The 16,725-nt window shown below is 44.0% G+C and overlaps 2 protein-coding genes across 3 annotated transcripts; one reads left to right on the top strand and one right to left on the bottom strand.

Moving 5' to 3' along the window:
* Positions 1 to 5,088: 5,088 nt before the first annotated feature.
* On the top strand, positions 5,089 to 9,830 carry ackr5 (atypical chemokine receptor 5). Its single transcript, XM_084553939.1, has 2 exons — positions 5,089 to 5,682; positions 6,395 to 9,830. The coding sequence occupies exons 1-2, from the start codon at positions 5,509 to 5,511 to the stop codon at positions 7,487 to 7,489; spliced, it is 1,269 nt and encodes a 422-aa protein (XP_084410065.1). The 5' UTR covers positions 5,089 to 5,508; the 3' UTR covers positions 7,490 to 9,830.
* Positions 9,831 to 9,875: 45 nt separating this feature from the next.
* On the bottom strand, positions 9,876 to 15,432 carry zbtb39 (zinc finger and BTB domain containing 39). Of its 2 annotated transcripts, XM_084553938.1 has the most exons (4): positions 15,346 to 15,432; positions 12,954 to 14,268; positions 12,519 to 12,872; positions 9,876 to 10,874 (listed from the first exon to the last, which is right to left on the bottom strand). In XM_084553938.1, exons 2-4 carry the CDS (start codon positions 14,229 to 14,231, stop codon positions 9,891 to 9,893), a joined length of 2,616 nt encoding a protein of 871 aa, XP_084410064.1. In that variant the 5' UTR covers positions 14,232 to 14,268; positions 15,346 to 15,432; the 3' UTR covers positions 9,876 to 9,890. The 2 variants fall into 2 exon arrangements, with proteins under 2 accessions (XP_084410064.1, XP_084410063.1); XM_084553937.1 differs by having other exon boundaries at positions 12,519 to 14,268.
* Positions 15,433 to 16,725: the final 1,293 nt, after the last annotated feature.

The following is a 16,725-nucleotide window of genomic DNA, read 5'->3' as shown; positions in this document are numbered from 1 at the left end:
CATGACTCTTCCCCTTTACTTGGGAAAGCTGATCATTGGTGAACCTGAACATTTTTGGGGGTCATCCCTCAATATCTTCTCTACAGAAGTTAAGTCTGAAATAAAGCGATGGATGAACTAGTAAAAATGTCTGAGTAGTCTGACAAACCTAAAGAGCTGAGCAGCTTCCAGAGGTTTCTTCCGTAGTCCATGTAGGTAGTAGATAGTAATCGAGTAGATTGGTCAATAAGTGCATTTTGCAGGTCAAAATATCAGTTTAACTGTAGGTGTTGACAATTAGAGCTGTTCTGAGGTCCCGGTAAGACTTGCAATTAACATAAGTCCAGGGTGATAAGATCACACAGGAGTGAACATGTGCAAAACACACAGAGGACATACACTATATTGCCAAAAGTATTCACTCACCGTCCAAATAATTGAATTCAGATGTTCCAATCACTTCCATATCCACAGGTGTATAAAATCAATCACCTAGACATTCAGACTGCTTCTACAAACATTTGTGAAAGAATGGGTCGCTCTCAGGAGCTCAGTGAATTCCAGCGTGGTACTGTGAAAGGATGCCACCTGTGCAACAAGACCAGTTGTGAAGTTTCCTCGCTACTAAATATTCCACAGTCAACTGTCATTGGTATTATGACAAAGTGGAAGCCACTGGGAACGACAGCTACTCAGACACGAAGTGGCAGGCCCCGTAAAATGACAGGATGGGGTCAGTGGATGCTGAGGCTCATAGTGAGCAGAGGTTGCCAACTTTCTGCCGCGTCATTCGATAGACAGACCTCCAAACTTCATGTGGCCTTCAGATTAGCTCAAGAACAGTGAGTAGAGAGCTTCATGGAATGGGTGTCCATGGCTGAGCAGCTGCATCCAAGCCATACAGCACCAAGTGCAATGCAAAGCGTCGGATGCAGTGGTGTAAAGCACGCCACCACTGGACTCTAGAGCAGTGGAGATGTGTTCTTTGGAAAACACTTCTCCATCTGGCAATCTGATGGATGAGTCTGGGCTTGGCAGTTGCCAGGAGAACCGTACTTGTCTGACTACATTGTGCCAAGTGTGAAGTTTAGTGGAGGGGGGATTATGGTGTGGGGTTGTTTTTTCAGGAGCTGGGCTTGGCCCCTTAGTTCCAGTGAAAGGAACTCTGAATGCTTCAGCAGACCAAGAGATTTTGGACAATTTCATGCTCCCAACTTTGTGGCAACAGTTTGGAGATGGCCCCTTCCTGTTCCAGCACGACTGACCACCAGAGCACAAAGCAAGGTCCATAAAGACATGGATGAGAGAGTTTGGTGTGGAAGAACTTGACTGGCCTGCACAGAGTCCTGACCTCAACCTGATAGAACACCTTTGCGATGAATTAGAGTGAAGACTGTGAGCCAGGCCTTCTGGTCCAACATCAGTGTGAGGTCAGACACTGATGTCCACAAATGGTCAAAAATTCCCATAAACACACTCTTAAACCTTGTGGAAAGCTTTCCCTAGCCACAAAGACACTGATGTCCAACATCATTAAACCGTATGGATTAAGAATGGGATGTCACTTAAGTTCATATGCATGTAAAGGCAGATGAGCGAGCAATATAGTGTACTTGTGGTCCGTTCACCCAATAAGTATAAACAAGGCCTGACCTAACCTGGTGAGTCGGGGGGCTGCTTTTTGTCTCACTCTTTCCAGAAAACGTGTTTCTGCTGACTGGTTCCTTCCTGTTTTATCAGAGGGGGACTAATTTGCTGACTCTTTCCTTCCCGTTTCACCAGAGGAGAGCAATTCTGCTGACTGGTTCCTATGTACGTAACTAGAAGTACAGAGGGTACTTGCACAATAGGATTCAGACAGGATGAGCAGCAAGACAAGAAGGAGGGAGCAGTTGAAGAGGTCAGTGAGCAACAAACTGCTGACGGTCCGGAGAGGTAGTAGGAACACCAGGCCCAGGGATCAGATCCCATTAATCTGTGTGAATCATAGCCAACACAAACGTTCTGTGTTCTCTCCATACTGTCTCATCCTGACCTCAGTATTAATCTCTGCAGTCCATGAAGCGAGGATGCACCTGGGTTCACTCTCCAGGAGCTGCTCAAGGTTTGTCAGCGACATCATTTCATCAGAGGATTTCACAGATGTTACTTGTTCCCTTTGAATCCACCATCCCTCAAATCCAACTGTGTCTTAAGTAAAACCAGCCAGTTATCTTCTCTTTGCCAAGGTGCTTTTAGAGAGTGTTGAAATAAGGAGATGATGAGGATGTGTGTGCATGTCGAAGTTTAAGAGCCCTTTCCTCAGTATTGTTGTTGTGGCCCAGACTTCCCAGCTTCTGCTTTACTCTGCACAGAGGGGGCGCTTCCTAGCATTGTTCTCGATTATGTGGGGCTTGTTTTTACTGTTTCTCCACCATTCCTACCAACATACGAGGTCACGTAAAGTCACGAAAGGTCCTTGCATCACAGATGGAACTAAAAGCATGTTTGTTTCACGTAAAAAGAGAAACCCAAATTAACTGGGACCCTTTGCAGGTACACATCAAGCATGCTCTAGGTATACAGTATATGATTAATATCTACCTCCTGAAGAACTTTCTGGCTCCAAATAAATCTACTTCATAGTAATACTCTCAATATGGATCTTGCTGCCAACTGCATGGTCTGTGGAAATTAATACTTGAAACTTTCCCATAAATACAGACAGCTGGGTGCTGATACCATATTATAAAAGTGCTCCATTACTAGTAAAATATATTTACAATTAACGGGTCGTTAATTGTAAATGTATTCAGGCAAATGTACACAGTACCAAATACACCAGATGTGCCAATATACCATTTGGGGGGTGGCACAGTGGAGTGGTGGTTAGAACGGTGTCTGCTTGGGTTCTCTTTGGGTACTCCAGCTTCCTCCCACCGTCAAAAGACAAACGGAAATAAAAATTTAAATTACATTTCTAGTAAAATACACTGCCTGGCCAAAAAAAAAGTCACCACCTGGATTTCACTAAGCAAATGAGTATGAGCCTCCTATTGGATAATTACTGCATGGGTGATTATCTTTCAGCTGGCAACAAGTAATTTAATCCCAACTGATGCAATGAGTAGCTTCTCATTTCTTACACAGTCTGTCTGAGAAGGGTCAAATCATTGGCATGCATTAAGCAGAGAATGAAAGGAGATTGAAGAAACTATTAAAAATGGGTTAAGAACTGTCCAACGCATTATTAAAAACTGGAAGGATAGTGGGGAACCATCGTCTTTGAGGAAGAAATATGGTCAGAAAAAAATCCTGATTGATCGTGATCGGCGATCACTTAAACATTTAGTGAAATCAAATGGAAGAAAAACAACAGTAGAACTGTGTTTAATAGTGAAAGTAAGAACTTTTCCACACGTACAATGAGAAGGGAACTCAAGGGACTGGGACTGAACAGCTGTGTAGCCTTAAGAAAACCACTAATCACTGAGGCTAACTGGAAAAAAAGGCTTCAATTTGCTAGGGAGCATAAAGATTGGACTCTGGAGCAATGGAAGAAGGTCATGTGGTCTGATGAGTCCAGATTTACCCTGTTCCAGAGTGATGGGGCATCAGGGTGAGAAGAGAGAAGAGAGAGCACCCATCATGCCTAGTGTCTACTGTACAAGCCTGTGGGGGCAGTGCTATGATCTGGGGTTGCTGCAGTTGCTTAGGTCTAGGTTCAGCAACATTATGTGTCCAAAGAATGAGGTCAGCTGACTACCTGAATATACTGAATGACCAGGTTATTCAATTCAATTCAATTCAATTTTATTTATATAGCGTCAATAACAATACAAATCGTCTCGAGACGCTTTACAAAAACCCGGCCTGAAACCCCCAGAGCAAGCCTGAAGGCAACGGTGGCAAGGAAAAACTCCCTTTTAACAGGAAGAAACCTCGAGCAGAACCCAGCTCATATGGAGGGACCCATCTGCCTAAGGCCAGCCGGGTACAGACAGAAGAAAGAGAGAAGAGAACAGCAAAGAGAGAAGAGAAGAGAACAGCAAGATAAACATACATCCGTCATAGATACACATATCTGACTAAAGCGTACATGTGGAATCTTATGATACAAACTGATGATGTTACATGACAGTTTGAAAATGTAAGAGGAATCATAGGCAGGTTGGAGAATTGTTCATTCAGGTAGGAGTGGATAACTGCAGGATTCCATGAAGACTGGGCAGGCTGATGAGACCACGACAACAGATGTAGTATAGAGCTCCACGGGAAACACACCACTCCAGGCCAGAGATACTCACAAGAAGAGGGGGGAAGAGGGGGGAAGGGGGGGAGAGGGGGGTGGGACACACACAGCAGTAAACATTCTACATAGTAATAGCACAGAATTGTATGACTAGTAGTATATAGGAAATTAGAGGGCAAGAGCTCTGTGCCAGAGAAAAGAAAGTGGAGGATGCGAGAGAGGAGAGAGAATAAAGAAGGAGGACATGTGTTTGGTGCATCGTCCCCCAGCAGCCTAGGCCTATAGCAGCATAACTAAGGGATGGTCAATCAATGGATTTGTTCTTCCCTGATGTTCACGGGCATATTCCAAGATGACAATGCCAGGATTCATGGGGCTCAAATTGTGAAAGAGTGGTTCAGGGAGCATGAGACATCATTTTCATACATGGATTGGCCGCCACAGAGTCAAGACCTTAACCCCATTGAGAATCTTTGGGATGTGCTGGAGAAGGCTTTGTGCAGTGGTCAGACTCTCCCATCAGGGCCGTTTCCAGCTTCATGGGGGCCCTAAGCAAGATGATGTTTGGGGTCCCCTAGTTTGTCAAACTACGATGAAGAGATTGCTAACCCTTCGATGGATTCAAGGAGTTTTATTGTCATTACACACATGTTGGTACATGAGGTGGAACGAAATTAGTTACCCTGGTCCCGGTGCGAACCAAAGCAGAAACAGTAAAAGTAAGAGTATAAAAATAGAATAAAATTAGCTAACTAAGCATAAAAAATAGGCAAGTAAGTAATATAAATGTAGAAAATGACAATTGTGCACTACTGGAGTTGCACTGAATGCAGTCGTTTTGCACAGACTCCAGTAGTGCACAATTGACATTTTCTATATTTATATTACTTACTTGCCTATTTTTTATACTTAGTTAGCTTATTTTATTCTATTTTTATACTCTTACTGCTTCTGCTTTGGCTTGCACTGGGACCAGGGTAACTAATTTCGTTCCACCTCATGTACCAACATGTGTGTAATGACAATAAAACTCCTTGAATCCATCTAAGGGTTAGGAATCTCTTCATCATAGTTTGACAAACTAGGGGCCCCCAAACAGCATCTTGCTTAGGGCCCCCACGAAGCTAGAAATGGCCCTGCTCCCATTGCCCTAATTCCATAGGAATCATTTTTTCAGGATCAGGTATTTACGTGTTTAAGGTACAGACTGCAGTGAATACACGTTCCCTTTAGCGTTGTGGGCGTCCCTGGGCTTCATCTCCACCCATTCCTCACTGAGGACGTCCCGTTAGTTCGGTATGTGTCTGTCTGTTCATGGGAAATGGGAGGGTAGAATCTCCAGGCTGCTTGATTGTTCAGATAGTCCTGGGCATCAGAGCTGGAAGGAGTTGCCTCCTGTCTGCAGGCTTCAAACTGATAATTCAGGAGGGACCTGCCCTCTTCAGCTCCTCGGCACCCATCGCCACGGCAAGGTATGACCGAGTCCAGTAGTTGTAGTGGTAGTATGTGTTTGAAGATGCTGTGTTTACCTTGATCATGGATCTTAAAGCATAACTCCATCGGTTTTGTGCATTAGAGTCTTATAGATGTTGGTGTATTACTGCACAAGTAAAAATAAATAGATAAATTACTTGCGCCAGGTGAAGCTGCATGAAATCTGATGAAGGTCCTCAGATTATGACTACTTAAACAGCGCCTGATGTTGTGCAGTTAGAAAAACGTGAACTTACGTGACCTTCTTCTCATCTCAGGTAAAGGCCAGAGTCTGTAGGCCACTTTCGAATGTACAGTTTATGCTTATTTTTTATTTTTTTATTTAGATTCATAAAATTTTAAGTGTTACGTAGTTATCTTTTTTTTTTTTTTTCACTTTTGGTAATTTAATATAACCAAAGATAAATCGATGGAGTACTCTCATGAAAATCTATCAAATAAATTCATGAATCCATCCAGTCACTCATAGCACCTCGGATTGCTCGCTTTAGGTTGTGAAAAGGCTTTCCAATAACCTCCTGTGGTTTTAGTATCCACCATAAAAATGTTTGTAACTTCCAGTGCAGCAACCCTCCTCCACCTCCTTCTGTGCCTCTGTTATGTAAGGTCTGAAAACATAATCAGATTAACCCAAAAGTAAATCTAAACTCTGTCCAGATATGAAACAGTTCTCCTTTGCTTTCACTCCAGACCATGAGCACTTTCGGGCACAACCACTCATTAGACTTCTTGAATGGCACGCCATGGTTTGTCTTCGAGTGCACCATTCAGCTGGACGCAGAATACCGGCGCATCGCCCTCTTCCTGCTCTACCTTTTCATCTTCATGGTGGGCCTGCTGGAGAACGTGCTGGTCGTCTGGGTGAACTGGCGTCGCCGCCACTCGGCCAACGGGGTCCTGTTCTGCATCATCAATGTGAGCCTGTCGGACCTGATGGTGATTGTGATCCTGCCTTTCTTCATGATGGAGGTGACCATGGACAAGGTCTGGTTGTGGGGTCGCTTCCTCTGCAAGGTCACCAACCTCATCTATGTGGTCAACTTCTACAGCAGCACCTTCTTCCTGGCCTGCATGACCCTGGAGCGCTACCTGTCCCTGACCAGGCCGTCTTCTCCGGCCTTGTTCCCTGTGGTGGGCCGGCAGCGCTGGCTGATCTGCGGCGGCCTGTGGGTGCTCTCTCTGTTTCTGGCTCTGATGGAGAACGTCCACGTGGATCTCCTGGAGTGGGACGAGCCCGGCTGCTACATGCTGCCCGAGTACAACTACACCGAATGGTTTGTCACTGTGGCTTTCCTCTGCCTGCTCTTCCAGTTTCTCGGCCCTGCAGCTGTCATCATCACCTGCAACGTGCTGATCGCTCGTGCAGTTAATACGGCACCGGACGTGCAGGGCCGGCGGGATGTGTGGCTGGTGCACGTGTACTCCCTGGTGTTTGTCATGTGCTGGCTGCCCTACCACCTGGTCATGTTCCTGATGATCATAGACGACCTCGACCCCTACATATTCAGCTGCAACACAGTGGAAGTGCTCTACTTCTCTTTCAGCGTGGTGCAGAGCCTCTCTCTATTCCACTGCGTCGCCAACCCCTTCCTCTATAACTTCCTCAGCAAGAGCTTTCGCAACAACCTGATCAACACAGTGGTGAACTACATACCCAGAGAGGGAACTGCAGACCAGGCGGGAGCAGGGGCCAAGCCCAACACTCCCAACGGAGGTGGGGGAGAGGCGGGGAAGCAGCGCAAGCTAAGCAACGCCAGCACCAGCCAGTCTGACGTTGGATCATAAGAAAGGAGCTCAAACTAGCTTCAAAGCGACAGGACTGAATCCAGCCTCAGTGCTTTAGAGTACCAGAGGCATTGATTGGGCTAAACCGACACCTTCCTCGCATAATCCACTTCCTGTTTTGTCCCTATGTATCTGATCACAGTTTTAAACAGAGGAGAGCAGGAAATGTTTGATGTTTTTCCGCAAAGCTGCTCAACTCCCACAGGAACTCGTGGCAATGTCTAAAATCTGGAGCCACAGAGGAAGAACGATGCCACACCAGGAATGTGTGTAAACAAACTTGCTGCACTATCAGACAGGAGCAAACCACAAAGCCATATAAACCTCTAGAAAATGTGACACTATAACCGTTTTATTGCAGATAAAACTTAGCACACAGTACTAAATGCTTATTTATCTGTTTCTGGATGCTCATAAATTCTGCTACAATGCAATAAAACACTGTTTGTATGGAAAGGTTGAATGTTGTACTTTGTCACAAAGACCTGATCTTGGAGGCGCACATGTTTGGAAGCTTTGTGTTTATTTTATGAGACTTGTTTTGCACTTCTCTCCTCTCACAGTTACTGCTGATCTTTATTACATTTACTTCCATTTCTGGAAATGTTAAAATGATAAGAGAGCAGCAAAAGAGGAAAAGGGTTCAGATGGCACAATAGCAGGAAGAGCCCAGGCTTTATAGGGGCAAAGGTGACGAGGACCTGGAAGCAGATTTCTGCAAGTTCATCACTGAAATTCTGATGATGGATGGCTTTTGTGGAGCAGGGCGCTGTCAAAGGCCATCCAACAGATTAAAAAATAATTCCAAGGGTGATAACAGTCTTCCTCGAGGCATCTCCCTCCAAAAACAACCTTTAAAAAACATTCATAGGCAGCTTTAGAAATAGATGATGAGATATATAAAGACATAAAAACAATAAATAGTTGCACCGCTGTCATAAATATGAGGTAAGACACGAGTATCACACAGAAATGTGACGATGGGCGCTTAAACATCGCGCTTCTACAAAACGACATGATTCACGCGTTCTAAACACGGGAATGTAGCCCGACTATGATTAATCTATGTGTCAACAACAAATAAAACACACTCCCACATGTGGAGAGAAAATTCAAGACACATAAGAAAACTGTTGTGTGAAAATAGCGACTGCAGATATAGGAAAATAATTTTTATGCTACAATGAGGTGCTACTGTAATAACAGTGTAATTATCAATCACTGACATTAAAAACCTATCCTGACACAGAAGTTATAAACGTACGTTCAGAGTAGATAACACAGGCAGACTCCTTCTTCACTGAACAGGATACACTGCCACCAAGTGGCTTCTCCTCATCTTAGTTCAAACAGACTAAACCTCCAGGTTTGAGTCGGTGAACGGCATCCGACTGATATTACGTCCACTACAATCTAAGAGCCTACGTATAATATAGAGTTGAACGATTAATCCATCAGTCCATCAACGGAAAGTTAATGTGAACCGTTTTTATAATTGAAGTAAATTTAAAAAGCAAATATATTTTTGGGTTAAAGCTTCTAAAATGTGTCAGTTTGTGTAATGACTTTCTGTTGTGAAGACATCTATTAAAAAATGTTGGTTTGACGTTTTCAGACCAAACAATTCATCTAAACTATTGTCAATAATGAATAGTCAATATCCTCTGAAGTCAGAAACATTTCTGCTAAATGATAAGACTGTTTAAATAAATTTATAAATCAAAAATGCCAAATATTCTCCAGGTTCCAACTTTCAAAATTTTAAGACTAGATCATTTTTGTGTTTTACAACTTTGTAAAGGGCAGATTTTTGTGTTTTGCAAGCAATTTAAGTATTTTCCTTTGGACATTTTTTTTTACAATTTAATGAGTAAACAATTAATCAAAAATATAATCAATAATGAAAATAATCTTTTGTTGCAGCTCTATGCTGTTATATGCTGACTTGTTCAGACCTGGTATTAACACGTGTCCTGAGTGATCTGACACATTAAAGTTTGACTATTCAACAGGAGTTTAACCTCGTTCGTTTAGAGAAAAAAACACACAACCGCTATTATAAAAGATCGCCTGAAACAGGAAAATGTCCCGTAAGCGATTTTTCTGTCACTGCTACAAACAGTGCAGCAGAGACATTACTGTGTGAATGGAAGCGGAAAGGGTTTGTGTTATAATATAAGCTTTGTGTCGTTTTCTGAAAGACAGAGCAAAGATAAATAAATAATAACTTAATGTATGTGCTTCACAATTCATTAAATCCCACAATTTCTATGATGGTTAAAGCTGGATGTTTGTGATCGGATCACTCGGGATGCATGTTAAAATCAGGTCTGAACAGGCTCTATGGTCCACGACAACCATACAGAGAAGAGGTGTCAGACATGGAACACGATCGAGGGCATCAGGTGTCCACAGTGGGCAGCGGCTCTTTAGAGTGGTCGTTGTACATGAAGGTCTGCTCGATGTTGAAGTCGGGCGGCAGGTGGTCCTTGTGGAGCTCCATGTGTGACGACACCAGCTTCAGAGTGGAGAAGTAAAGGCCGCAGACGGTGCAGCGGTACATGAGGGCGCCGGCGTGCGTTTTCAGGTGGCAGATCATGGTGGAGCGGCCTCTGAAGAAGCGCAGGCAGACTTTGCACTGGTAGGGTTTCTCCCCGGTGTGGATCCGGAGGTGATAGGTGAACTCCCCGGAGTGGGCGAAACGCTTACCGCAGTAGCGACACCGGTACCACTTCCCGCGGACCCCTGCTGCTCCGGTTCCCCCATCCTGCCCAGAGCTCCCGTTGGTCAGGACCCCAGAGGACATGCTGTGTGTCGGCCCTTGGAAAAATCGTTCTGGGATGCTGAAGCCCACTCCCAGACCCAAGCCCATGTTGCTCATTTTAATGAGGCCGCCAACGTCCCGTGGAGAGGAGGAGGAGCACGAAGACGGGGGACACTCAAGAGTCTGGTCGGCTTTACGTTTGCCCGACCAGCCCTGGCCCCCAACGCCTCCCCCGCTCCCCAGGGTGTCGGAGGTGTGCAGGCTGAGGTGGTACTGAAAAGCAGAGGAGGAGCGGAATGTCTGCGGGCAAAGGAAGCAATGCAACTCCTCCACTCCCGCCGCACCTCCTCCCCCACAGCCATCTGCCCCGACTCTGTACGCCCGCAGCGCCGACCGCTCTCTCTCCTTAGCCGCCGCCTCCTCAGCGTGCGCGCTCATATGTCTGTCCAGCAGGGGGCGCTCCACGAAGCAGCAGGCGCAGTGTGGGCAGGTGAAGACAGGCAAAGAGAGGTGGGTGAGGGTGTGCCACAGCAGGGAGCATGAGGAGAGCTGGGGGAGGTGACACACTCCACAGCTCAGGCTCTGGGGACACACATGGCTCAGCAGGTGGTCTCTGACAGTCTGAAGGAGGAGAGGAACATGACACACAAGAGAGAGTCTCATGAAGGCAGCAGGTGCAGCAGTTGGTAAAAGAGTGACTCCATATTCTTATTTTCTGCCCACATTACTGTCAGAAGATTTAATGTACAAACACCAACTGTTTCCACGCGCGGTGCTTCAGTTTGAGCTCAGCTCTTCATCTCCTTCTTATATTATTAACAGAGTATCATCTGGGTGCCAGAAAGACTTCTTAAATGTGGGTTAATGAATTACCTTTGGCTTCCTACCATATTTTTTAACTGATCATTATGGCAGTCTATGATCTTATTCATTTCACTGCAGCACTTAAACCAGCTCACAGACACATTTTTCTCGCTTACACCATCATCAACAGCCTTAACTGTTCCCTGGTGGTGCATTCAAGTGTTTACGGGACATTTAGGTGTTCAAAACTACCCAATAAAATGTCTGTCAACATCTAAGGCTGACTGTTTGTTCCATTTGTTAGTTTGCAAGTGTTAGAGAGCTTGGTTAAAGATGTTTAAACAATGGTGTCTTAATGTGTTACACTTTGGCAAAGAAACAAATGACAAAAAACATTTTAGGATTTACCAACCATCAATAATTATTTGTAAGAAAATTATAGGGAACTGCATGAAGACTCACTGTCCATAATTAATGATGTGACTTATAAAGTTGCTGATTTAATTTGCTGCTATTAACATAAAATAGAAAGTGGTTACCCATTTTTATCAGTTTTATGTAGAGACAGTACAAGGTGGCATGAACAAACGGCAGGCAGCTAGGAAAGTGAGTAATTAAACATGGGGCCAAGAAGGATATATTTTACTTTTGATAAATAATTGACATGAAAATTATCAATAGTCCTGGAAAATCAAAATGTAAGTATTTAAAAAAAATGAATATGAATAACGTTTGCCCTCCGGTGGGATCTATAGACGAGTGTTGATGTGCACTCGGTCCCCTTTGCTGAATTTCACTAGTCTTGTCATCCTGAAGTCCCATCCACAAATAAAGTGATTTGTTCTGCTTGTCTCTGTTGTATATTTCCCACTCCTAATATTACAAGTGAAACTAACACAACATAGAAATCTTGCTAGTGTATAGACAGAGCTAGCTCATCTTGTTAAAAATATCATCATCAATGCCGCTGCTTCATCTGGGGTGATAGGAGCCAAAGTTGTGAGTGTTTTTTTTTTTTTCTTTCAGCAAGCATTTGGGGAATTCTGTGTTTTGGGTCATATGTCAATCAACTGTATCAGTCCCTCCGATTGATCCGCTGGGTCAGAGTTGAAATAAATACCCACCTACTTCGCATCGTCAAAAGTTTCTTCACCCATCATTGCAACTCTTTGAATTTAATTAACATGGCCTCTCGTCACCACATCATCGCTCCCAATCTCTTCCTGCGTGTACACCCCTCTAATATTTCATGTAAATGTTGTAGTAATATTATTTTGGTCCATTTTGTTTTGTCCTGATGGAAATCAAGGGTGTTGCATGCTGTGTAGAATTTAAAGCTCCTTGGGGCAAAGTTATGATATATAATTTTAAAACCACTACAGTGCCCCACGTTACCACGTACAGACCCTGACTGAAAACATATTTAAAACCATCTGACTTACTATGGAAATATCTACCAACCTGGAAGTCCTTGCTGAGGGTTTTGGCGCACACGGCGCACTGCAGGTCAGAACCCTGGCTGCTGTTGGTCAGTGCCTCCTGTGGTATGGCGTAACTGGAGGCTGTCTGGCGGTGGTGACGCAACAGTTTGTTTTGGCTGCAGAACTGCAAGTGACACATGTCACAGGTGAAGAGTTGCACGCCAACGTGGGAGAGGGCGTGGGAGAGACCGGCGGCTCGATCTGGAAACGAGGCCCCACACACCTTGCAGAGCCCCAGCTCCGTCAGATGCGTCTCGCCGTGTCTTCTGATGGCCCCTGGGTCTGCTGGGAGCAGCGCTGAGCAGGCTTTACATGACACCATGTTTCCTGTCACCTGCAGGAGTAAAGTAACATTATTTCTGGGGTTTGGCCTTGCATCCGTCTCATTTAAAAAATAGACAAAGAGAAACATTACCTGGCTGCTTGCATTCTCTACGTCTCCATTCTCCACACACACAAGGTCATCTTCATCATCCTCCTCATCTCCTTCCTCTATAAAGTTCTCATCGTCACTCAGCTCGATGATTTCACCCGCCAACTGTCTCCACTGCTCCTCCTCGGACGTCTCCATTTCTCCGTTACCTTGCAGAGCCTCCCTCTCTTCCTCATTCTCTCCGTCCTCCACCTCCCCAAACATCAACCTGCTGTCCCTCTGTATGTCCACCACGCTGCCGTCCCCTGACCCCACCTGCAGGCTGCCTACAGGATCTCCTGAGGACGACGATGGGGCGCAGGCCTCAACTCCGAACTGAGCTGAAGAGTCAGGGAGGGAGCAGGCGTCGGATGGCGCAGGAATGCTGCTCTGAGGCAGAGAGTTGCCCACACTCTCCGAAACCATTTGTCCTCGTGTGTCACTGTCCTCAAAGCAGTCTCCTGCCTCCCCATCTTCCAAGCCCGGCTCAGTCTTCAGCTGGAGAACAGGCCCTGGAGGCAGCACGTCTCCGCTCTGACTGGAAAGGCTGCTGCTGGTTAGAAGATGTCCTCCTTGTACCTGATGATCTGCTACCATCTGCCCATAACCGATAGGAGACTGGACGTCTTCTGACTTCAGGTCCAGACACAGAGCCCCAGTGTGAGAGTCGCGGCTTGACCTGACTGTCCTGGCTTGGAGGAGAGGAGAGGGAGCAGCAGGAGTCGGGGCAGCAGATGGACCAGCTGATGAAGACAGAGAGGAGCAGGAGGCAGCAGAGGAGCACACAGATGACGCAGACACAGAAGCTGCACTAATTGCAGTCAACGCGGACGCAGCCGCAGCGACCATGGTAGAGTCCAGACTGAGGTTTCCAGGACTGCTTGCTTTACAGTCTGCAGACACAGAAGCCTGCAGGTCGGGGAAAGTAGCGTGACAGGCCCTTACCAGTTCACTGACGCCAAGCCTCTCAGCCAGCTCGTACAGCACCCCGACATCGATGAGATCAGTCAATATCTCCCCCGTGTACATGAATGTCAGCACCTTCTCAAAGCTTGCCGGGGAGATAAACTCCAGAGACAAAGCAGCAGTGGACGAGGTCGGCGTTTGAGTGAACAGGTTACGGAAGTATGTCCCGGCACAGGCCAACACCGCACGGTGGGCTGCGAATGTCCGGTTGCCAACTTGAAGGAACACATCACAGTATCGACGAGTCTGTCTGCAGCGGTTGAGCTCAGCGAGAAGGCTGGCAGCATGGCCGGGACCCTGGAGCCGGATCCTCATCCCTGCTGCTGCAGCTCCCTGTGAAACTATGGTTCAGCTGCAACAACAACACAACCATCAGAGCAGAACAGAAGAAGAATATATGTGGAAATATAGACAGACTTTAGTTTTTTCCCAATCATTTAAATGATTGATCTTGCATGTAATAACATTCTGTTGTCAATAAAACATCAGAAAATACTTATAAATGACTTAAAAAGCTTTTTTGTCCAGTCTACAGTCAGTTCATCTACAGAATTATTTCTACACCTTTATAAAGCCTGCCTAACCAGTGCCAGCCATGTGTCATGTAACTGTGCTGTTGTGAAGCAGTAGCTGAAAATTTATTGTCATCAGTTCTCTAATTTACTAGTTATTATGTTTTATTAACTGATTCGTTATAACGCATTTTGTCCAGTGTTTTTAAAATCCCCAAATATTCAGATTACAGTGATATAAAAAGAAAAAAAAAAAGCAAATTAGAAAGACAGTAAAGAAGTAGGAAATACTGTATATTTTTGAATGAAAATTGCAAAAATAACAAAACATATCAATAATATCAGTACTAAAAATAGATGCAAATCACTTTTTGTTAACTGAATCAATTTATTAGCAGTTTTGTGTTGATCTTTAAAAAAAAATCAGGGGTCAGATGTTTGTTGTTTTGGCTGATATCTTGACTCACCTGTATGAATTCATTTATTAAATATTAACAGATTAAACAATTGTGAAAATTATATATTTCCCTGTTTCCCCTGCTTTGAAAAACTTTGAAATTGTTATTGATATTATAATATATTGATAACATAATATCTAGTTGAGTTTTTTGCTGCAAAATACAGTTATTTGTTAATTTGTCTTTATTTGAATGTATTGAATGTAATGTAATACATATCAACCTCACATTTTCCATGGGAATTTTTGCTAATGTTTGCTGTTTGTGTTTTAAACTTTGAATCTACATTATAGTAAAGCTCATTTGTAGCTGTTTAATAAGATGACGATGCTCAGCTTTTTTCCAGACACATGATGGTATCTGTTCACTAAAATCCATAACGACCAGATTTTTACACGTTTACATGTTAAACGCATCACCTCCCTGTTAATGCAGCCGTCTGTCGTTACGCTGACTTACCCATTGACATCTGTCTGGAGGTGGTGGAAAATCCTCTCCTCTTTTGTTTTCACGGGGACTCTGGAGCTCGTTAACGGATTAGACATTTTACAGGCTGTGTGATCGTCCGTCGCATGTCGATGACGTATGTCAACAACAAAAAAAAGTAGTGACGTCGCCCCCCCACAGTCTGGAGGCGTCGTTGCAACGAATAAACCAATATTATAGACAGACAGACAGATAGATAGATAGATGGATAGATAGATAGATAGATAGATAGATAGATAGATAGATAGATAGATAGATAGATAGATAGATAGATACACAGTGTGCTGATTAACTTTTTGTTACAAGAAGTTATTTTATTACAGGGGAGTTTTTTGTCCTGATGAAGAATAAAAAACAGAAAGGGAATCAATATCTATATTTGTACCTGGATTGTGGGCTGCCACCTGAACCAGACAGCGTGGGTTATTTCAGTAAATGAAATAAAAAGGCAAAACATGCAACAAAATAAGACCTCAGAGAGCTTCAGCCATTTCCAGACATGTCTTTGACAAACACCTTAAAATGTGAAAACATCCAATGCGTAAAAACACACTGACACACTAACCCTAACCCTAACCCTGGCGTCCATATTGTCAGTAGCATGTTGTCAGATTTAAAAAAAAGTCATGCTTATCTAATTCTGTTTTGATCAGACAGTTGTGTTGGCTCAGATCCAGACTTAAACTGTTGGTGAAATCATCATTTTCTGTTTCCACCAATAGTTTCCACAAAGGAGTTTTCCCTTTTCCTTCTTTTATTTCCTCAAGCAGATGGTCCCTCCATACGAGCTGGGTTCTGCTCAAGGTTTCTTCCTGTTAAAAGGGAGTTTTTCCTGCTCTTATTGACGCTACATAAGTAAAATTGAACTGACTCATCAGCTTGTGTAATTGTCTGTACTCAATATCCGTTTAACTGATGCAGAAAAAATAATTTCTCCTACACTGAAACTGTCTGAAAATCTGAGCTGGCCCCGATCTTGTGGAATCAACTTTGTGATAATATTTGGACTGTTGAGATTAACATACTCATGTTGGCCTGCCAATAGATTTGCTTGAGTAGCGGATTTATAATACGTTTGAATGTGTTACACCATTCTTCTTCTTATGTTTCGTTTGTGCTTTGTTTCTCTTTTATTGCATTTTGTTAGTTTTCTGGGCATTTTATGTAAAGCACTTTGTAACTTCTTGTTTTAAAGGTGACATGAATAAGTAAAGTCAAGTAAACTGTGTTCAACAGGGGTTATTGAGTCCTAACCTAACTGCAGTTTTCTAAACTGAAATCGATTTGCTCCAGATGTTGAAAAAAAAAAAAAGATTTGAATTTCACCTTTTTCTATACAAATAACCACCATCT

The sequence above is a fragment of the Chelon labrosus genome (genome assembly GCF_963514085.1).
Source record: "Chelon labrosus genome assembly, chromosome: 10".
Taxonomy (NCBI): Eukaryota; Metazoa; Chordata; class Actinopteri; order Mugiliformes; family Mugilidae; genus Chelon; species Chelon labrosus.
This window is presented reverse-complemented; position numbering and strand designations above follow the sequence as displayed.